Source organism: Tauraco erythrolophus, chromosome 5 (assembly GCF_009769465.1).
Source record: "Tauraco erythrolophus isolate bTauEry1 chromosome 5, bTauEry1.pri, whole genome shotgun sequence".
In the NCBI taxonomy this organism is placed as follows: Eukaryota; Metazoa; Chordata; class Aves; order Musophagiformes; family Musophagidae; genus Tauraco; species Tauraco erythrolophus.
Genome location: NC_141469.1, coordinates 58,510,316 through 58,533,093, shown reverse-complemented (window position 1 = coordinate 58,533,093; position 22,778 = coordinate 58,510,316). Strand labels below are relative to the sequence as shown.

General features: G+C 42.6%; 1 protein-coding gene across 2 annotated transcripts in view; it reads left to right on the top strand.

The window, feature by feature from the left end:
- The first annotated feature begins 15,433 nt into the window (after positions 1 to 15,433).
- WWC2 (WW and C2 domain containing 2) overlaps positions 15,434 to 22,778 on the top strand; it is a 115,172-nt gene continuing 107,827 nt past the window's right edge. For both annotated transcript variants that reach the window (XM_086611650.1, XM_086611649.1), the window contains exon 1: positions 15,434 to 15,564. In XM_086611650.1, coding sequence (XP_086467776.1) covers positions 15,434 to 15,564 — 131 coding nt within the window. The remainder of the gene's footprint in view (positions 15,565 to 22,778) is intronic.

Below are 22,778 nucleotides of genomic sequence, written 5' to 3'. Positions count from 1 at the left end.
TCCTACATTATTTAGTTGTATTGTTTATCTCAGTGTAATGATGAAGTGTGCATTAGCAGATAGCTCTCTGTTGCTGTTTCACTATGTTTCTCTTGCTTGACGAAGACACCGTGACATGTGAAAAGTTGGCTCAGTTGAGCTTTCAAAAATGTCATGAAGTTTCTTGCATTTTTTAAATGTTGGTTGAAGACAAAATGACACACAGCAGTGACACAATTGATTTCTGGCTTACTATTTCAACACTCAAACAAAAATACACTTATAAAAATACACAAAAACTCACACAGTAATATTAATTCCCAATATTTAGCAAAAACAAATACTGATAAATAATTGGGCCTTTGTACCTGATGAAATTCTTAAATTCACTGACAACAAGCCATTCATTTTGAAATCTTGTTAATGGCCTTTATTTGCTGTAAAAAAGTATCTTAATTTCAGGAAATTTCCTAAAGCTTGTGACTCTAGAGAGCTTACTTGCTTTGCTGAGTCGAAACACTGCAAATGACTCCTCATTGTCCTCAGATACCATCAGGGCCATGGTGCAGCCTTCTTGTAGCTCATACTCTTCTCATTCCACCTGCAGCATATGCAGAGGTACATATCTGTCAAATGGCTAAAATACAGTATGACATTGTAGCTAGATGGGTTGCAGCAGACAAAAAAGCTGTATTATTTTAGGCAACAAATCAGTAAACCTGTAGGAAAAAAAGAGAACAAACAATATTCCTCTTTTACAGTAATAAATACTTGTAGCAGGTTGTACTCAAGGCAGGAATAAGGCAAGCTGTCACCAGGAGAACGCTGCTCCTGTCTTTAATTTTGTCTTGGAGCTGTGGTGGTGGCCAGGGAGAGCTAACACCAGGTAGATCACAGTAGGCAAAGTTCATTAGTGAGGTCAAGGAGCCCAGAGGAGCGTCCCTGGGAGAGACCTATGAAGTCTGACGCTTGGCTCTCCTGCTGCACTCTGCTGCCGAGGCTCCCGTGTATCACCCATTCCATGCCCCTGAAATTGTTGGATGTGACCGACTGTTTGTGGTGCAGGGGCCGGGAAGTCCAAGGAGAGGCCCCACCACAGCCCTTTGCTGCGGCCCCCTCCTTGTCCGATGGCCACACATCCATGGCCACCACGCACAGGCAAACCTGTCGCGTGAGCCGCCGCACGTGTTCCCGAGGTATGCGCACACCGTGAGCGAGTGGCCTCAGACACCATGTAAAGAGAAGATGGAGAGACCTGCTTAGCACCCAAAGCTTTGCTTTGCTTTGGCAGATCTGGCCAGACCCCTCCAGAGAAAATTAGTGAAAGAGCCAAGTGACTGGAGTACAAAAGAAGAAGAAGAGAATAATTAGTTTCCGTTCCTACTCTGACGTTTACATCTTTGTTGAATTAAGTGAATAACTTAATTTATACGGCTTAATTCTCTGTTTCATAAAATGTCTGACATAATACTTTCTTCCTTAAACCGTAGGCAAACGTGTATGAATATACTTGCCTCCCCAAATTACAGGGGAGTTGCAAGAATTAATTAGTTAATGTTTGCAAAGTGCTTTGAAGGCAGAAAGCACTCTATAAATGCTAATTATTAAATCAAAGGTTTATCTGACTTTATTACTAAACCACTAATAAAATAAGTTACATAGCTGTTGCAGGTTGGAAAAGGCACTTTTACTGTCTGAAAGATATAAAGGTTTTAATTAGCAAATGTTTTGAAAGCGCTTTGCTGAGGAAAAAAATGCTAACTGTTAATAAAGGTTTTCCCTAATGAAAACAGCTACAAAATATGAACTCCTGGATGCTACTGTAACTTCTGCATATATTACCCAAAGTTTTGTCCCATGACAACAATATTTTATTTGAGGCACAATTTTTGTAATATTGATGAAAAAAATCGTGGTTATGTTTGTCAAATAAATGTTTAGATGCAGCAAGAGATTAAAGGTATCATTCTTAGCAGAGAATAACAAAGCCTAATGTATTGCCAAATTATACATATATACACATACCATTATTTTTGCTATTTAACTTAAAGTTGTATTTTGCTAAGCTTCCGAGCTTCTGCTAATTTACAAGGTTCAGCTCTTCCAAACTGTACCTGCACATATATACAGCTCTACTGTACCTGCACATACATGACCTGTTATCTATATTTTACCTTAAAATCTAAGCAAGCAACAGATTTGAATCTTTTACCCATAGGCAGTTAGAAAGACTGAATTTTGAAGTGCCTCAAAGCCTTCTGAAACACTGTGGATCTTTAGGTTCACATAGTTTCATCCTGCCAGGAGAAACCTTTTGTTCACCTGTTTATGACACGTTTTTCCCCTCTGGATTTAATAATATAAACCTGAGTATAATAATATGAACATGTTGATTTATTAATATGAATGTAATAATTAACATCTTACATAATTAGTTCTGATTCATCCCCTTCCTACATACATTTTAGACATAATCTTGCTTTTAGAGCCTCTGGAATCATGTTATTATTTCAAAATTATCAGATGGTAATCATTTCTCAAATGCCTAGGCTAGCGGTTTGAAAAGAAGTTTGAAAGTAGATCTTGATATGCTTAATACCTGTTGTAACATCTGCCTGTGGCTGTAGAAAACATGAAACCTTGAGCAATGAGAAGTCCTACTAATCTGCTTTGCTGAGACAGGAGAGGCATGCCAGCATCCTACCTACTTAAACCTGTGTTGATGGCCGGAGGATGTGGATGCAATCAGCCAGACTCGCTCAGCGAAGCAATGCAGCCCGGCTGCCAAGCCAGAAGCTGCCCATTTCCACGGTCCAGAAGAAAAAATACCTCATGCTGTCCTTAATGCTCCCAGCAGGAAGGAGAGGTCCAGGTGTTGCTCCTATAGAAACCAAAGGGGTCTGCTGCTTTCAGATGTCACAGACCAGTGGCTCCAAAAGGTCCCTCTCAAATACTCCCAGAGGAGGCAGTAGTATGTGTTCATTAATTTGAGCCATGAATTGCAATTTCGTATGGCAGGAAAATGTCCAGAAGATGATATGCTACAGCAAGGGGTCATGTCCATTTCTGCGCTCTCAGCATAGCTCTTCCAGGCAGATGGGGAGAGTCAGAGCAGCAGCAGGAGGGATAAAGCTTTATCACCGTATCGATTTGTCAAGCTGTTCCTGAAGGAAAGATGACTGAGATTTTTTTGAAAGGAGGCAGGGTTCAGGGGCTGGGGACAGGAAGGACTGTCTAGGAATAGATGGGAAATGAAAAGTGTTCAGGAGACTTGTTAAAATGTCAAAGGGGTCCTTAGCAAAAGAAACTCAGATTATCGAATATCTCTAAGCCCAGCATTTTTTGAATGTGTTTTCTTGAGTTGCAAATTTACCTTATAAAAACATAATTATTGTATCTTTACAAACAGTTCCAGACTAACTAATAAATAGATTGTCCAAATTATTTTGTAGTTAGCCTAAAATTACATGTTGTGAAATAAAGTACAAATGACATGAAGCAAGAGCAGTAGTGCTGAAGTAAGGTCTTGAATGATATTTTGGTTGCTATTTTTATAACTATTAGCCCTTATTTTTTAAAATTATAGGAAATTGTGTGGCCTTTCTAGAGAAAGTTTATGGATTTTAAGATTAATGCATGCTATTAAGATTATGCTAAAAATTGTGACAAAAGAAAAATAATTCCTTTTTGGTTTTAATGCTACATTAATTAAATCAAAATGGACTCTGGTAAAACAAAGGTATATACAAATCCTTATTTGGAAAACCTGGATAAACACAAATCATATAAATTTAAAATAAAAATATAAAAACACAGGACCTGTCTTGACTTTGTGTAGTTTAGCTTTTCACATTCTGATATCACCAGTGCTATTGGTCCATTCACGGATGGTAACAACAGAATTAAAATGCAGAAAAAAAGCAGACATGCTGAAGAAATACTTCTGTCTTGTAGCTGGGTAAAAGGCACATTAAGTATTAATAAATGCTGCTGATAAAATACTTCCTGCTCTGACAGTAAATTGTGAAAAAACAGTGATGGCACTGGGACAGGCTTTAGAACTTTGGAATATGATGACCTAAAGTAAACGATATGGGTTTCAATAGGAAGAATATAAAATCACGTATCTGGGAAACAAGTATGAAGGTTATCTTTAGAGGATGATGGCTTTAGTCCTGGGAATCCCCATCACAGAAGAAGAGCTTAGGTCACAGTAGCAATCCTTGGACACAAGTGCCAGTGCAGTGCTGTGGCAGAAGCAGTTAACCCAATCTATGGAAAAAAAAAACCTATGGAAACTACAGCAGAAGTGGATGGATGCCACATGTCCCTATATTTGGCATTAGTGTGACTATTGCTGGGGAGTTAGCTCTATTTCTGATATACCCAACTGAAGATCTCCTTTAATTGGAGTGGAGTCAGAGAAGAGAAATGAAAATGATTAAGGGACTGGAAAGTGATCTTCATAGTGAAAACTTACCAAAGAGGAGATTAAGAAGTAATTTGATCGTATTATGAACATTTGCAAAATAGAAAGAGTCTTTTCCACTTGTGCAAGATGAGATTTAAACACATCTGATAAAATACAACAGTGAAGAATTCTGACATGGAAATGTTTAGCTCTTTTCTGTAGCTATGCTTAATTCTGCTATGTATAGAGCCCTAAATTAAAACCCAATATTTGAAGAGGATACAAAATCATCTGCTTGACTTGCTTCAAATAAAAATTCAACAGTTACTATATTCAGCTCTTTGGGTTTCCTGCAATCATTTGAAGGCAACCCTAAAAATGATTTTTTCTATTTGGTTTGGTATTCCATTATCCTTGCTCACTTTAGCAATGTAGTTTTTTCTTCCCGCTATGTGTTTGCTTCAAGAAAGCCTGCTCCTGTGACTTGTCCCAGAACAATTTGCTCACACAGGTACACAAATTAAAAACATGAATAAGCCTAGCTACTCATTGAGACATCTCACATCTCAGAAATCATGCGTAACAATACATGTAGATTATATCCTAGTGTTGGTCAAAAAAAGCAAGCTTTGCAGAGGTTAAGAAGCCCTGTCATACCCTGGAATTGACACTGTTTGCCCTGCACCCAACTAGATGGCATTTGGAATAGGGGATCGTGTTAAGGATTTAAATCATTGGACTAACTGAACTTCACTTGGTGCTGCAGAAGTATCAACTGTCAGGTAAAGCAGCAGAGAAAACATAAAGTTTTGACATGCTCATTACAAGTTGTCTTTCATGCATCATTGTTTGGCTTTAGGGTTTTTTTCTATTTCTTAGTTTTCTGCAGATCCTTCAGTTCAGTATTTGACATTGTTTCAAAAAATATGACATGACAAGACATAATAATTATTCTGTCACAATGATTTGGTATATTTGAACATATGAATCCTCTGTAAATAGAGTGAAGGGATATGAAAGAGAATTTTAGCTCTGCAGTCTGGTTTAAGGCCTTTGATTTTATTTTGATTTGGAAACGTCATGGTTCACTGCAAGCTCACCAGAGTGAGTTTAATGGATTAGAATATGTTATTAAAATGAGATTGCTGGAGAAGTGTATTCCACAGAAGCGGAATATTGAGAAGGGAGATTAAACAAAATGACTGGCGAAAGGCCTCCGCTGCATTAAAGGCAGCGTATGCTACTTTTTCTTTCTTGCCTTACAGGATAAAGGGCTGGAGTAGCCCTACAGGTTCACTACAGCAGACAAGTTTTCTCTACTTTTAGCTTTTCTTCATTTATGTTGATACATCAAAAAAGATTTCTTAAAGATATATACAGAAAAGCATTAATTTTTCATGTGGCGTTATGGACACAAAATGTGCATATATGTGCTTTTGAGAATTTTTTTATGTTCTTTTTGAGATTTTTTCCTGAAGCATGACTTCCTTCAAAGATTTACTTGATTCAAGAAAAGCTCTTTTTATAAACAACTCCTTACTTCTTCTCCCCTGCCCCAGTGTATTTCTCTGCTTCTTCTTACCAAAATCAACCAAAAGCTTGTATTAGCTTGCTCATGATGTACAAAAACCACTCAACAGCAAGAGATATGGAGGTGACTACAGACACTGACAAGACTGTGCCAGGGAGTGAGGATGTGGGATGCTCTGGAGAAGGGAGCAGCATGGTTGATACAGGTATGACAGCACACGTTGGGGAAGAGAGCATGGAGACACATGGGCTGCATGGAGTTAGCCAGGTCCAGTAGCACTAGTTCCGTTGTGGCCCCAACCCTGGCAGATCAGAGGTAATGGCTGCAGAGCAACAGGAGCGCCAGAGGGAGCAAGTGTAAGAAGAAAGGAGGCAGGAAGGGGAAAGCAAGGAAAAGAGCAGGGGCCAGCACCTGCCACAGAAAAAGGTGACACTACCTTTCCTGTTCCCACTCACGTCAGTGATATATCAAAAATTGCTGTGAATCTTGGTTGAAACTAGATGGAAGCTGTAGAACAACCAACCCTTGCTTGGCTACGTTTTGAAGATACATTCCACTTATTTCCATGAGTTGAAAGGCCTAATTCTGCAACCTGAAAAACAGCTCAAACTAATTGTTTCTGAGTTCCTGGAGTGGGAAGCAGGCTGCTGCATAAAAGTATCATACTTCTTCACATTTGTTATGTTCTGAAAAGAAGGTATCAATGGTTAAGTAATCAGAGAGTTTCTGAGCTACTGTTTGAAAACACCATTTTTGTCTTTATATAAAAGAACACTTTTCTATTTGAAAAAAAGAAAGAGAAAAAAAAGAACACATTTTTATTTGTTTCTATTGCTGAAGGTGGCATATTGAGTTGTACAAACATGTATTAATGCTTCCACAGAAGAACCAAGGTCTTTTGTGAGTGATGACGTCCACGATACCACTGAAGGCTGCAGAGACTGCAGTCCTGAGGAGGTTTATCTCTCGTTCTGATTGTTTAGCGAGACTGAAGGGAAAGCAGCATTGATTCTAAACACCCAGCTGCTCGCTTGTGGAGGCACCTCTGGCCTAGAGTTCAAGAAGGCAGTTTGCAGTGTAGTTGATTCTTTGTTTTGGTATGTTTGAATTATGTGGCACGCTTTTGTGCTCTTTAAAGATGTGGAGAAACGGACAAATAGGAATCTCATGAAGTTTAACAAAGAGAAATGCAATGTCCTGCACCTGGGGAGGAATAACCTCATGCATCAGTACACGCTTCAGGCCAACTGGCTGGAAAGCAGCTTTGCAGAAAAAGACCTGGGGATCCTGGTGGACAAAAAGCCGCCAGCAGCATCCTGGATTAGTAGTGGTGCTGAGCTGATCCCAGGTGATCGAGGGAGGTGATCCTTGACCTCTACTTAGCACTGGTGAGGCCACACCTGGTGTGCTGGGTCCAGTTCTGGGCTTCCCCGTACAAAAGACATGGACATGACATACTGGAGAGAGTCCAACAAAGGGCCACAAAGATGATTAAGGGGCTGAAGCACCTAACATATGAGGAAAGACTGAGACAGCTGGGACTGTTCAGCCTGAAGAAGAAAAGGCTCAGGGGTATCTCATCAATGTATACAAATACCAGAAGGAAAGGTGCAAAGAAGATGGAGCTAGGCTCTTTTCAGAGGTGTATAGACAGAACCAGAGGCAATAGGCACAAAATGAAACAAGGAGGTTCCTTCTGAACATCAGGACACATGTTTTTCCTGTGAGGGTGACCGAGCACGGGAGGCCTGAGAGGTTGTGGAATCTCCATCCTTGGAGATAAAAAACTGTCTGGACATGATCTGGGGCAACTGTCTCTAGGTGGCCCTGCTTAACCAGGGAGTTAAACAAGATGACCTCCAGAGGTCCCTTCCAACCTCAACTATCCTATCCTGTGATTCTGTGATTCCTTTGGTATAAGCATCAACTGTATATCCTTTGGCTTTACATTCACACCTTACAGAACAGCTGATTATCAGCAACAGCTCTGACATTTCATAGTCTGAGGATTATTAAAATACTTAAATTTTGCAGACTTTGCCTAGCTTCAAATTATTTTATTTGAATTATTGTTCAGTGTAATCTTTTTATGCTGTTGGAGGTTGTTTCTTTATTAGTGTGTGTCAGTGATGAACACACAAGTACAGCTAACTACAACTTCTGCTTTTGATGTGTTTCTCCACCAAGAAATTCAAAGGAGAGAGACGTTGAAATATTATCATGTGTTTCATATGTGGACATGAGCATTTCATAACATATGCTCGACCACGTGGAATTGATAACTTGTATACACCACATTTCACCTGACAATGAGATATTGAATAAAAGAAATTTTTGTATGAATTATAATCTTTTCCTTGTGATAAGAAAACTTACCCCAAGTATTTCTGAAACCACATATTGAAATAATAAAAATGACACAATGCAGTTCAACAGAGTCAGCTCAGGAGCTGAAAGCATCCTATGTTCTAATCCCTGTTCTATTTCATGTAGTTATTTTTTACTCCATCAAGTCACTTAACACATTTTTTTTTTTTTATGTCCACTGCAAAGCGGACATAATACTACCATGCTGTGTTCTTTGCATTTTATCCATCCTCCAAACAGTGCGCACATTGGGGTTCTGGATTTTTGGACAACCAGACTAGAACGAAAATTGCCATGGGATGATTCATACAATTTAGCAACATCTCTAGCAGTCTAACAGTACTAAATCTTGGTATTGATGCATCAGTCCCATTTTTGCTATAAATCTGCAGATTCAGATTTTATTTTTGTAGCATGGTTTTTAGACTCAGCAATAAGATAGGATTGAGGTTCCTTTGTTGTTGGCAGGATAGATGTCAAGTACTTCGCATTCAGGCAAAGAAACTGTACTTTTTTGAGGGGAAAGAGAGATGAAAAGTGGGTGAAAGAAAAAAGAATCAATTTTTTCCTATTACAGTTTGGTAGCTTTGTACCTGTTTTGCATTTCAAATTAGATTTTTCATTTGTTAGAATAAAGGTTTCCTAAGCCTCTCCATCAGTCAGAGGATCATTTTTTTGGAATGCAGGAGTTAAATACTCAGTCAATTAGTCCAGTCTACTTCATTTACTGCAGTGTGTTTCTGAAAGTATGTGGATGATACCAAAAAGAAATGTACTTCAGGATGTCATTGCTAATAGCATTCCTTTTTGCATTTCATCTGTTGCACCCCTTAGATACAGCACAGCAGATGTACACTAAGTCCTTTCTTCCGGCTGTGGTAGAAGCACTTCTTGCATCAGGAGAGTGGAACTGTTAAAAGCATTAGCTCTGTAAACCTGTGCACTTGTATAGTACTTGATGAAGTATCTTAAATACTTGAAGAAATTAATCGCTGTTCTCCACCAAAGGAGCTGCTATTGAGAAATTCCTTCATCCTTCCCTCCCTGCCGATGAGCTGGCCTACTTCTGTCTTACATGCAGCCAAAAAAGAAGACCAGGCTCTTGGGAACTTTCTTGGCTGGCCAGGCATGCTTTTGCGGTTCTCCAAAGCCGTGAACAGCAGTGAATAGACATTGCAATTCCATAGATATGATGAAATGTAGGAAAGTTAAATTTGTGTGTACGAGTATCAGAGATATACTTAAAAACTACAACAAGACTGTTTCTATGGAAGATGTTACACGAAGACAACATATCAATACTGCATCAAGAAATTCTGTGCGAATATGCCTCAGAGGCTAATTTGGACCTCATCAATCCTAGGGTTTTTGGAACAACCAAAATTCTCCATCTTCTTTTTCCTTTGTCCACAGAAATATCAGCAGTATGAATCAGAGTTAACAGAACTGAAAGTTAGTTTAATGAGTGGTCTGAGGCGAGTTTGAGAAGATTTTACCATGAAAACATTACTCACATTTCTGTAGTTAGGTTTGAGGCAAAGCTCTTACTGCATCATTTCCATTCTATGTACCCTAAACTTTTAATCAGACTAACAATCAGTTAAAAATGTTATGTGCACTTATTTTCAGATTTACAGGATTTGAATTATTTCTGTAAGGACTCAAAATGTGTAATTGCTCATTACTTTATCCTATGCATGCCTGAAGGCAAAAATAAGGCCAAAAATCTGAAAAAAAAGCTAGTATATATTCATTTGAAACAGAACTCGGTATGGTCTTTTTCACTGATACTCTGGGAAGTCTTTGTAGGACATCCTATTTTAGCGGCAAGCTGTCCAATTGAATATCAGTGGAAAGAGCAAGCTTTGGTGTAAAGAGAAAAGCTGAATGAGCATAAACATTATCAAAGCTGTTCTCTGGCTCCATCGCTTCTGCAGAGCTTCATCATAAATTCAACCAGAAACAGTATTATTCAAAGATCTTTTACTCTCAGATGTACACATGCATCAGAAGCTGACAACAGCATAAGTAGCACTCCTCCTTTCCTTCCTCACACACGTACACTGTTTTTCTTTACAAGACCTTTTAAACCTTTTTTAAAACTAAACATGTCACAGCATAAACGAGTCCTGTTTTTGGTGGTGCTTTTTTGAAAATCATAGCTGTCAGACAAAATTCACTGTTGTTAAATAAATAAACAAATATTTATAATGCTGAAAATACTATTTTTTAGAGTTCTACAATAGCTATATGTGAGGGAAGTCGGCCTTGTTGTCCATATTCTGACAACAATAAACACCGTGTTTATCTGTCTAAAGAAACCCAAAATAATCAATACCTATTTTCAAACATTTTTGTCAGATGTTTTCAGAAATTAATTCTGTCACCATACTTCATAATTCATTCTGCACTCAAATTCTGTTTCAAAGCAGTGGAGGCTGAACTATGTAGATTTCCAGGGAGACAGCTGTGGCTCTTGATTCAGAGCCATTTGCGGATGGTACAAGTCAGAGTTGTAACAGCTGTAAATTTCTTCAGGGATGTCACTCTAGTGGATCATCAAGTTAAGGGAGTCTCTTGTTATGGAACAATAGGGCACATACATGCCTTTTTTGATCACAGTCAGTCCCAAGAACAGATTTACTGAGAAAAAAGAAGCAAGCAGAGAGTATCAGGAGATTAACTGCACTACTGCAGACTGGAGTAAGGTATGCTTCTTGTTAAGTGACGGGGCACAACCATTTGCGTTTGCAGACCCCCTTTCTAGATTCAGCCATTTCCACACTTGTGTTTCAAATTTTCACAGACATTTTTTTCTCCTAACTGATAACAGTAAGTAGGAAGGACACAAAATAGTTACGATTCTAATTCACTTTAACTATGTACTATTTATAACATGAACCTCTCTAGATCAGTTAAACATGAATATGCAAAGCAAAAGAGAGGAACAATTAGCTTCTTTTCATTGAACGTATCTTGTTATTTATCATACTGATAAATACTTAAGTCATGCCATAGCTACATTGTTCCGTGGTTTTGGACAACTCCTTCATATGCACCCTTCTGTGTTTTGAATAAAGCATGCTCACATCTTCTGAATTAGGCTGTCTTATGCAATTAAGCCAAACAATCTCTGGTATGCTGTCAGCTGACGATGTCAGCACAAAATGCTAGGCAGGTTATCAGTTGAGATGTAGGAGGTATACTTGCAAAACTACTTTTAGTTAGAATTTATAGCATATTTTAGGCTAAAAAGGATCATTATGAACATCTGTTCTGCCTTCCTATATTAACCATATGAAAAAATATTAAAGAATAGTGGAAGAAATTATTTTCTACCAGTCCAAATTGCAAATAGCAAAAACCAAGAGGATAATTGGATTCTGTTTTGTATAACAATGGCTGTCCTTCAAAAAGCTAAATGTTCTCACTGGTAATATTAAAGGTCGGGCATTTATTTACACAAATATCACCTACTTTTTGTCAGTTTGACTTCAAATATTGTCATTCTTATGTAGCCCTAAACCAGCATTCTGGACTGTAGTATCTAACTATACATACAAACACAATGAATTACTCAAACAATGGAAAATAAAGGGAGAAAGGGGAGAGCCTAACACTTACCGTGCAACAGTTTATATTTAAGTGTAAGCACATCTGTATATGCACAGACAATAATATATATATAAAACAGACAATTATGCAATGATCTTAGTATATTTATTTCCAAAATTAAGAACTGCAATTTCGATCTACTTGTGCAAATGAAAATATTGATGTTTTCTGATGAGAAGTTTCACCCTGGTAGAGGTGTTTATAAATCAGACCCACATCCATGTGGATCTCATCTGATCAATAAACAAAGATGTGGTTCCAACTGCCCTGGTGGTGACATACGAGAGGAATTAGGTGTTACCTCAGGTGCCATAATTAACTTCAGGGAAAGTACTGACATAAATGAGGTTTCAGTTTTGTCTTGGTATTCCAGATTTTCTCATCTCATGCTCGCTTTTGTTTTAATTATTTAGAGAGTTGGAGTATAGGACTGCTGCTGTGTAGCAGGCCTGCTTTTCAGGATGAAAAAGTCTGTATCATTATAAAAGCTGCCTGTTAATGCCAAAGATAACTAACTAGCAGCTAGTTTCAGAAAGAAAATGACATCTTCTATAGCTTTTTATCAACTTACATAACAAAATGTCTTATTGATAACTCGAACTGAACTTTAAAAGGGAAAAGGAAATCCAGTTTATCCTGTCCCACAACTGCCACATGTACTTTCTTACTGTAGGATGTCACCTATAAACAAGTTTACAAAATTAGATTAGACTATTTAAAAGGACACAAATATAAATGGATAGTAAAAGTGCTTTTTTACACTGATGGAAAACAAGACTGGACTTTATAAACCATCTGCTCAATGAAACTTAATATTCTCAATGAAAATAAATGAGTCTGTCACTTTAATAGGCAATGATCCTGTTGCTTTCCCTAAGTGGCTGAACTCTTAAGGATATCCAGAAGTTAGAATGGCTCAGTTTTTCTCCACTGTTAACCAGCAGGGCCTTACTTCATGTACTTAGTTTCACTGTACATTACCTTAAAGCAACAGACATAAAAAAAAAGTCTTCAAGATAGTCTGGAGTTCAACATACAGGTATTTTGGGGAGGCATATGAGCTGTTTGCAGAGATGGTGTTACAGAATAAAATAAGCAGAATGACCAAAATAATAAAGGTCTTAGTTCTACCAGAATAGCAATTAGCTAAATTAAAACCATATCTTGCTGATATGATACTTTTTTCTATTTAGGAGCAGATCCAACAATGAGACTTAGATCTCGTGAGGCCCCACCTGGAGTACTGCATTCAGCTCTGGGGTCCCCAACATAATAAGGCCATGGAGCTCTTGGAGTGGGTCCAGAGGAGGGCCACAAAGATGATCCAAGGGCTGGAGCACGACTCCTCTGAAGACAGGCAGAGTTGGAATTGTTCACCCTGGAGAAGAGAAGGCTCTGGGGAGACCTTCTAGCAGCCTTCCAGTACCTAAAGGGGGCCTACAGGAAAGCTGGAGAGGGACTTTTTACAAGGGCGTGTAGTGATAGGACAAGGGGCAATGGCTTTAAAACTGAAAGAGGGTAGATATAGATTAGATCTAAGGAAGAAATTTTTACAATGAAGGTGGTGAGGCACTGGAACAGGTTGCCCAGAGAAGTTGTGGATGCCCTATCCCTGGAAGTGTTCAAGGTCAGGTTGGATGAGGCTTTGAGCAACCTAGTCTAGTGGAAGGTGTTCCAAACCCCACGGCAGGGGTTTGGAACTAGATGATCTTTAAGGTGCCTTCCAACCCAACCCATTCTATGATTCTATAAGATACTTGTAAATTAGTTACTGCAATGCTTAACTGTCAGCTATGTGGCCTCTGAAGTGGAATCCAAAAACTTATTTACTGAACAAGTCCAATACTTCGTAAGTATAAATTGTCTCAGAAGAATAGTTCATAGAGATGAATGATAAAGATAGCTATAATGGAGTAGATAACCAGATTTAAAAATGAAAAAAAAAAAAAAAAAAAAAAAAAGAAAAAGAACAGCTCTTGGTCCCAGACTTCCTCTCCCAGGAAAATTTCCTTACTTTAAACCAGTAACTTTAAGTGGGAAAAAACAAACAAACGAAAACATTCTAGGAAACCAGGACTAAAATGTGGGTTACCTAGGAGTCTTAGCCACTAAATTAGGGAGTCGCATCTCCCCATAGGTGCTCCACTTGTGTCAAATCTTGGGAATCAGATATACATGCAAATTAATAGAGCTTATTAAGTTACCTTCTATCAGCTGAACCATGGCAACCGGCCTGGAGTACTCTTCTCCTGTGGCAAATGTAGGATAAACGCACAGTAATTCACACCTGGTTTCTATACTTAATGCGACTTAGCTGCCTTGTTTTCAGGTCAGAACCGTTCAGGGCACAAATAGCGTGTGCACGTATTCTCCACTGGTGCTTCTGTTAAAAGGGGGCGGGGGGGGGGGGAAAGAGGCCAGTAAGTTTACGTACTTCCAGGGTTAAAAGAAGGGTTTCCTTTTTTATTTAAATTTTGAAGTCAGATATTTTAAACGCCCTTTTTAGGAACCGTTGAGCCTCGCTGGCGTCTAGCGAGGGCTCACGAGGATGCGAAACGCGGTTAGCGGGACCCGGACGGAACGGAAACTCGGCTCCCTCGACACTGCCGCGACTCGGGGCACGGAGGCTGTAGCGAAACTGCCTTTTCCCGGGGCACGATCCCCGCGCCCCCCAGGGCCAGGACGCCTCCCGCGCCACCTGATGCGGGGCCGGCGGCGAGCCCGTAGACAAAGGGACGCGCCGCCAGGGGAGTGGGGTGGGCTGGGCCGGCGGCGCTCACGCCGGGGCGCCGCTTCCCGCGTCCCGCCGCACCGCAGCCCCTTCCCGCCGCTCTGCCCGCGGGGCGGTGGTGGCCGGGGGGGACTCCCGCGCCCTCCCAGCCGCCCAAAAAAGCTGCGGGGACGTGACCAGAGTGCTTAAGCGCCCGGGACCTGAAGGCGCGGGGGCACCGGCGCTTGGCAGCCTGGCCCGCGAGGCCGCCGTCCCCCCAGGTGGTTGTTGCCGAACCCCGCACCGGCCGAGCCCCTGCGCGCTGCGGGCAGAGCTCGTTCGGAAGCAGGAGTCCCCCCTCGCCCCCAGCCTGCCCTACGCGCTCCGTCACGGGACGTTTTCTGTCCCGGATCCACGGCCCGGGCCTGCCCAGCCCAGCCCGGCGGCAGCGGGCAGCGCCGGCAGGGTTAACCCTGAGGAATGCGGCGGGAGGAATGTGCATGCAGATGAGATGGATGCTAATCTCATGCTAATGAGCGGCGGCCGCGGCCGCCCGGGGCTCAGCCGGGCTCCCCGCGCCCAGACGGCAGCTGGGCTCCGCCGGCAACTCTGACCCGGGCTGCCGCGGTGCGGGCGAGGCGGCAGCCCAGGCATGGTGGACTGAGACCCGGCTGCGGAGGACGGCTTCCCTGGGCTTCCGTGAGCGGCCCGCTGTGTGCCCCCTGGTCCACGCTCCCGTCCCCCTGGCTCGGGTGGGGGCTTTTCCCGCTTCCCGTCTTTCTTTCTGTCCCTATGGAGCAGCTACCCCCGCCGCCCGACCATGCCTAGGAAAGCGGGGAATGGGCAGCTCCCCTTACCCGCTGGCTGGGAGGAGGCGAGGGATTACGACGGAAAAGTGTTCTACATCGACCACAACACCAAGCAGACCAGCTGGATCGACCCCCGGGACAGGTGGGTGCGCGAACAGGGAGGCGGCGAGGCCCGGGGCGGGGCGGTGGGCTCCGAGCGGCGCTGCCAGGCCCCTCGCCGCTGGGGCAGCTCCGTCGCGGAGGGACGGGGCGGGGGGGTGCGCCGGAGGGTGCCCCTCTCGGGACGGGGGAGCGGAGGAAGAGCAGGAGAAGCCCCTGTTTGCAGCCGGGCACGCCGTGCCCTCCTCCCCATCGGCATGGGTACAGCCTGTTGTTTAAGCCTGTTGCGTGAGTTGGGGGGGGGGGGGGAGTTGTAGAGCTCTTCCTGGAGGCGACGGGGGTCGCCGGCGTTTGGGAAGGTCCCGACAGGTACCGAAGTTTGCGAGTCCCTCCCAAACCAGAGGCGCTGGCTGTTGGCCATCCCTCTCGCTGGGCGCCGCGGTGCGGAGCCGCCTCCCTCCCTCCTTCCCTCCCTCCCGGCCGGCGGAGCGTCCCGGACGCCTGTCCCTGCCGTGTGCGGCCCCCCACCCCTGCCCCGGGGACCGCCTGCGCCCGGCCCGCCCGTCCGGAGAGGTCCGGGCTGCTGGCGGCGAGGGAGCTGGGGCTGCGGGAGGCCTCGTGTGCTCGCTAGGCCTCAGCGAGCCCAAACCGCTCAGCCCCCGCCAGCCGCAGCCCGGGGTGTTCGCTGCCCTTCCCCGGTCTGAGCGCCGTCCGTCGGCAACGCTCCGGTGAAAGCGCTTCAGCGAGCGAGGTGACCGGTGCGAAGGCTTCTCGCCCCGCAGTCCCCAGGGCTGGTCGTTCAGCTGGGGGGGGATTCTGGCTTCAGTGGCTGCTTCCAACAGCGGGGTGGTAGACGCCCGAGGTACCTATTGTAGAACTTGGGTATTGTCCGAAGTGGTCCTGAAGAGTAATTAAAAATGAAACTTTGTGCGTATTATGAAATACAGTGTTGCTGTTGAAAACGGTGCAGTCTAATTATCAAAAACTTTTGGAAGACATTATAAATTTATGGAACAAGCTGCACTGAATTATAAATGAAGGCCCTGGTTTATGTTTCTCTGATGAAATTAGAAAAGGTAGTTGTAACAAAGCTTGCTGGCTGCAAGTTGCAGAGAGAAAGTTTTGACACGCATCATATGCTGTGTTAGGCCTACTTCTCTGTCCTGCTTGCTATAGCAGAAAATACCAGTAGTGGCAAACTTAATACTTGAATTCCTTTGTATTTCAAAACATGTTAAATACCTTCCAAATTTCGGTGAGGTAGTAAGGTATACAGGACCGTGTTATTTATTGCACCAGGCCTTCTGGAGTGATTAAGTTGTTGGTTTTTTACTGCAAACAATAAAAAAAAAATAATCTATTTTACTGTATCGAGAAATAGTGGATTTGAAGTTTTGTTTAGTTTTAGACTTTTAGTTTGTGTTTGCAAAGCAGAATGCAAAATGGTATGATTGAGGTAAAGCAAAAAGTGACATTGACATGGGCTCATTATAATACCACCTCATGAATATACTAATTTTTTTTTTTTTTTTACACATTCTATAGTCCTGTAAAGTTCAAGAGTATTCATATTTGGTGGTAAAATTTGAGTCTTTGCTCTCCTTAACAGAATAAACAGCTGAATAACACTTGTGTGTTGGCCATCCTATAGGGATAGGATAAATATTGTTTCATTAATATCTTGATTACAGGTGAAAGATGAAGCAAGCCCTGAGACTTGATAATCTTTAATGAGAACTAAGGAATTGAAGACCTTTTTCAGAAAGAGTGGTGTAAGAAATAATTGTTAACCTATGTCAGTCACGCAAAACAAACAGAAAGACAGATTTTGCCGTAGGTGCTTGAGAGAATCCGTGCTTTAGTGTACATGGCTCAAGTGTGAAGCTAAATTGCCTGCACAGAAGAGAGACTGACGAGCCCGTTTAATGTGCAGGTTACAGTATTTGTATTTATGATATCCATATTTAAAATCTGTACTGATGACTTGATTTGTAAAAGTGAATAAGAAATGTGTGGAAGTCCTGTGATGTCTTTGCTTTAGATTCCATTGTATCTTCCAGGCATTATCTTAAATTGTCAAAATGAAGCTAATGAATTCTACAGAAAGACTGAAAACATATTCCCTTGTTTGATGATACTTCAGGACTTTTTTTTTTAAATGTTTTCTCTGATGGAGGTCGTAAAGTTTCATAATGTACTTGTGGAATAGTATAGTACATGGGTTCCTAAAAATCTTTCGTTGGTAAAGCAAGTGTGGAATGGATAAGTTTTTATGGACAATATTACTTCTGCCATTGTTACACTGTGTTCCCTGGGTGGTTATGCAGAAAAGTAATGCATAATATTTTAATTTTTTTTTAATCTTTTTTGATTTAAAGATACAAATACCAAAGACTAGTTCTGTGCGACATCAGCCATATGTCTGTGGGTTGCCAGGTGTGTTTGAGCACAATTAGGATCCTCTCTGTTACCAGCTTAAAACATTCATGTCTAGAAATAAGCTGACATAGTGCTTTTCTAGACTGTTCTGATTGTACATGTATTTGTTACTACTTACATGGTGTGAGTCTGTTGGTATAGTGATAGCCTTGTGTACAACTGTGAAGAAAACCTCACATCAGCTTCCAGCTTGGGGCACAGTTTTCAGTTTTGCCCACTTTGTTTATCTGAATAATCCCATTGACATTAGAGAAGCTCACACTTGTAAGGGCAAGAGTGGTTTTAGGAGTGTTGTGGAAGCTATTTGAGTTACTCTGTTCTTCAGGGAGTTTTAATGTTTCACACTATTCAACAGTGATTTCTCTCCCCAAACACTTAAGGTACCGTGTTGATTTGTTATGAAGACTGGTGGCCTAAAAGAGAGGGCACATTAACATAAGAAGTGTGAGAAAGAGAAATGTAAAGGCAAGAATGTAAGAGTTGTAGTAATGTTTTCACTCACTAAATATATAGATGTTATTTATTCATTTATGACTCCTCTGAGCTACAGCAAACTGAGAACTTGCTGATCTTGACAGTTCTGAAACTGGTTTATTGTAAGAAAGGAAATAGCCCAAAATATCAATTGTATCTTGCTACTGCTTGACAAAGTTACAAAAAGACAACTATGGATTTAAGAGTGTGAGCCAGAAGAAAAGGTGAGAAAGGGTTAAAGGAATTCATACTTCTCTTTGAAGTTCCCTTGAAACTCTCTCAAGTTCCTGGGATACTGAGTTAAAGTAAGGTGTTGGTGTGGGTTTTTTTTCTGATAGACAATTAAGAGTGGCTTGAGGTGGAACCAGAAATTTGAAAAGGAAAATTTTTCTGTTTTTCCATCATTCAACACATTTGAAGTAGGCCTCATGTTTGCTATATTCCTTAGTGGAACCAACAGAGTAGAACACCAAGGAGGAGCGGAATAGGAGATAGGAATCTCAGTACCCTCCAGTCTTCAGTAGTTGGATGATGTTTGAGTTTCTCACCAGGAATGCAGGGCTTCTCATATCTTTGTTTCTACGTAGTAAATTGTCCATGCTCCACTAACTGATCACCACTGACTCAAAACAGATGTGTTGGGGTTTTTTTTTATAGCTTGTCTAAAATGAGTTCCACATCACAAATTCTGAAGCTGCAAGTGATCTTTATTTAAATGTTTACCTGCACTGTTGTCAGACTGGTAAGGAGTAAGCTGCTATGAAAACAAAACTATCCTTTCTTTCTGTCCCTTTTTCACTTCTCTTTCCACTGAGGAGAAATACCTGTTTGAAATATATTTGTACATTTGAAATAGTTCATACTAATATACTTTTCCTAGAATGTTTCTAGAGTACTTGTGTCCCAGTTTTAGCTGGGACAGAGTTTTTTTTTTAACAGCCAGAAGAGCTCCCTGTTTTGGTTTCACTCAGAGGCTCACTCTGAGAAGAATGTTGATAGCAAGCTGATGTTTGTGGTTGGAAGTGAAACTCCAAGGACTTTTCAGTGTGCGGAGTACAGAAACACGGCAGGATAAGGGGGGAGCATAGCTGGGACAAGGGGGACACGATTCCCCTTGTCATTTGTGTGGAACTTAAGACTGAGGGCCAAACTGGCCAATTAGTATTCCATATCATGCAGCGTCATGCCCAGTATAAAAGCGAGGGTCAGCCAGGAAGAAGGGCTTTTGCGCTTTTGCTCTTTTTGCACTTTTGCTCTTTTGCGCTTGCTGCGCTGCTGCTCTGCTGTTTTTTTTTTTCTTTCTCTCTCTCTCTCTTTCTCTCCCTCTCTGCCCCTCTCTATTTCGGGGCCTCGCGTTCGTCCGGGATTTGCAGTTTTCGGGACGAGACGGGCTTCGCATACGAGGGGTGGTGAGCACCTACATTGTATTAAATCATCTGTATTAAATCACTCTTATCTCAACCCACGGGTTTCACGTTTATCCTTTAATTCTCTCCCTCATTCCTAGGGGTGGGGGAGGCGGAGTGACCGGCTGTGTGTGGGGCGGTTCAACATAACCCACGACAGTCCTAATTGGCGCCCAACGTGGGGCCCGAAGGGGTTGAGATAACGATGTGGCTGGCCGGAATGCTGTTTGTTATGCTTGCGTACATGTTACCGGACATTCATAATTTATTGTCTTATCTACCCTATATGATGTTAGGCGGAATGTTTATGCGGTTTTCTGGCTCTGGGTGTTGGACCGGCATGAAAAGTATGTTATCGGTAATTAAGGGTTTTGCTATACTGTACGGTGTAACTCTGATAAGATCATCGGTGCTGGGTCCGGCTCAGTCTTTGTATTCGGCGGTGCAGAGGGGGATGGTGATGTGGAACTCGTTTATTAATTTTGAGCGTCACCTGGCGGATATCATCGCCAATTATACCGGTGACTTTTCATTCACAAAAGCTTACGTTGATTTTGATAATGCCGAACATCATTGGAATAATTTAACCGGTTTGATTGTCCTGCAAGGTCTCCTGAATATATGTTTAATTATCTATATATTCAAAATCAATCGGCCATTTAGGGGTGTATATCAATTTATTTCTCGGGTTATTGTGCTTGCCATCTCAACTCCCATGACAAGCACTATAGCTACTCAGACTACAACGTTATCAGTTGCCCCCGTAAGGAAAAGAAAATGTATACAAAAGTTAGACGACGAAGAAGAGGAATTAGGGCCATCACAACAACCAAATGAGGAAGAGCAACCAGGACCATCAAAGCAACCAGACAAAGAAGAACAACCGGGGCCATCACAACGATTGGAGGAAGAGAAACCAAGGAAATGTCTGCGAAAGTCAGAACGCAGAGGAGAGGATGATGATGATGATGAAGAGCGACCAGGGCCATCACGAGAAATGAAGCGGGAGCGTTCTGTTTCGCCCCAGAGGAAATCTCAATGGAGGAGGAGTGACATCATAGATGAGAGGATAACCACCAGGTCTCTAAAAATGAGCGAGCTGCGAGATATTCGAAAAGATTATGGCCGCCTTAAAGGTGAGCCCATTGTCTCTTGGTTGCTCAGATGCTGGGACATGGGAGCCAATAGTCTGGAGTTAGATGGTAGTGAAGCTAGGCAGCTGGGAGCCCTTGCCATGGATGGAGGCATTGATAAAGCAATTGGAAGGCAGACACAAGTCCGCAGCCTCTGGAGACGACTCCTGGCAGCCATAAAGGAAAGGTACCCCTACAAGGACGAGGTGCCATGTAATGTAAGCAGGTGGACCAACATAGAAAAAGCTATTCAGTATCTGAGAGAACTGGCTGTGCGAGAGTTGATTTATCTTGACTCGAGAAGCGGACCAAGACTCGAAGATCCAGATGACGTCCGGTGCACACGACCAATGTGGCAGAAGATTATACGGAGTGCGCCAGCCGCATATTCCACCTCATTGGCAATAATGGACTTCGGGGACGATGAAGCACCACTATCCGTAGGTAATCTGGTCACCTACCTCCGACGATATGATGATGACACTTCTATACGAACCTGTGTTGCGGCTGTGGAAAAGCTGTCTGAAGAGGTCCGAGAATTAAGAGAAAAAGTAGATTTCCCACCACCCGAACGTTCTAGAATTTCAGCTGTCAGAACCAGGCGTTACCCTCCTCGAGAGAGACAAGAGAGACGGTACAGATCACGGGGTGAGCTATGGTTCTACCTCCGTGATCATGGAGAAGACATGAGAAGGTGGGATGGAAAACCCACCTCCGCTTTAGAGGCCAGGGTACGCCAGTTGGGAGGAAGAACCAACAGGAATAGAACTTTCTCCAATTCCTCCAGGACAGCTGTTGCCCCAGTCTACAGTGAGCAGTCCACTAGTCAAAATGGGAGGGCTGATCCTCCTAGCCATCCTGACTCCAATCCTGCTGATTCCTCTGATGAATATGATAACAGGCATTAGAGGGGCCCTGCCTCCAGCCAGGTGGAGGAGAGGGATAATCGAGTGTACTGGACTGTGTGGATTCGGTGGCCTGGCACATCATACCCTAGAAAGTATAAGGCTTTAGTGGATACTGGTGCCCAATGCACTTTGATACCATCGAACTTCAGAGGGGCAGAATCCATCTCTATTTCTGGAGTGACAGGGGGGTCTCAACAACTGACTGTGTTAGAGGCTGAAGTGAGCCTAACTGGACAGCAGTGGCAAAAACACCCTATTGTAACTGGCCCAGAAGCCCCGTGCATCCTTGGCATAGATTATCTTAAGAGAGGGTATTTCAAAGACCCAAAAGGGTATCGGTGGGCTTTTGGCATAGCTGCAGTAGAGACAGAAGAAGGCAGGCAGCTGTCTACTTTGCCTGGTCTCTCAACGGACCCTTCTGCTGTGGGGTTACTGAGGGTCGAAGAACAGCAGGTGCCAATTGCTAATACAACAGTGCACCGACGGCAATATCGTACCAACCGAGACTCTCTAATTCCTATCCATAAGTTGATTCGTCAACTGGAGAGTCAAGGAGTCATCACAAAGACCCGCTCCCCTTTTAACAGCCCTATATGGCCTGTGCGTAAGTCCAATGGCGAGTGGAGGCTGACGGTAGACTATCGTGGCTTGAATGAAGTTACACCACCATTGAGTGCTGCCGTGCCAGATATGCTGGAACTTCAGTATGAACTGGAGTCAAAGGCAGCCAGGTGGTACGCTACAATTGATATCGCTAATGCGTTTTTCTCAATTCCTTTGGCACCGGAATGCAGGCCACAGTTTGCTTTCACTTGGAGGGGCATCCAGTATACCTGGAATCGACTGCCCCAGGGGTGGAAACACAGCCCCACTATTTGCCATGGACTGATCCAGACC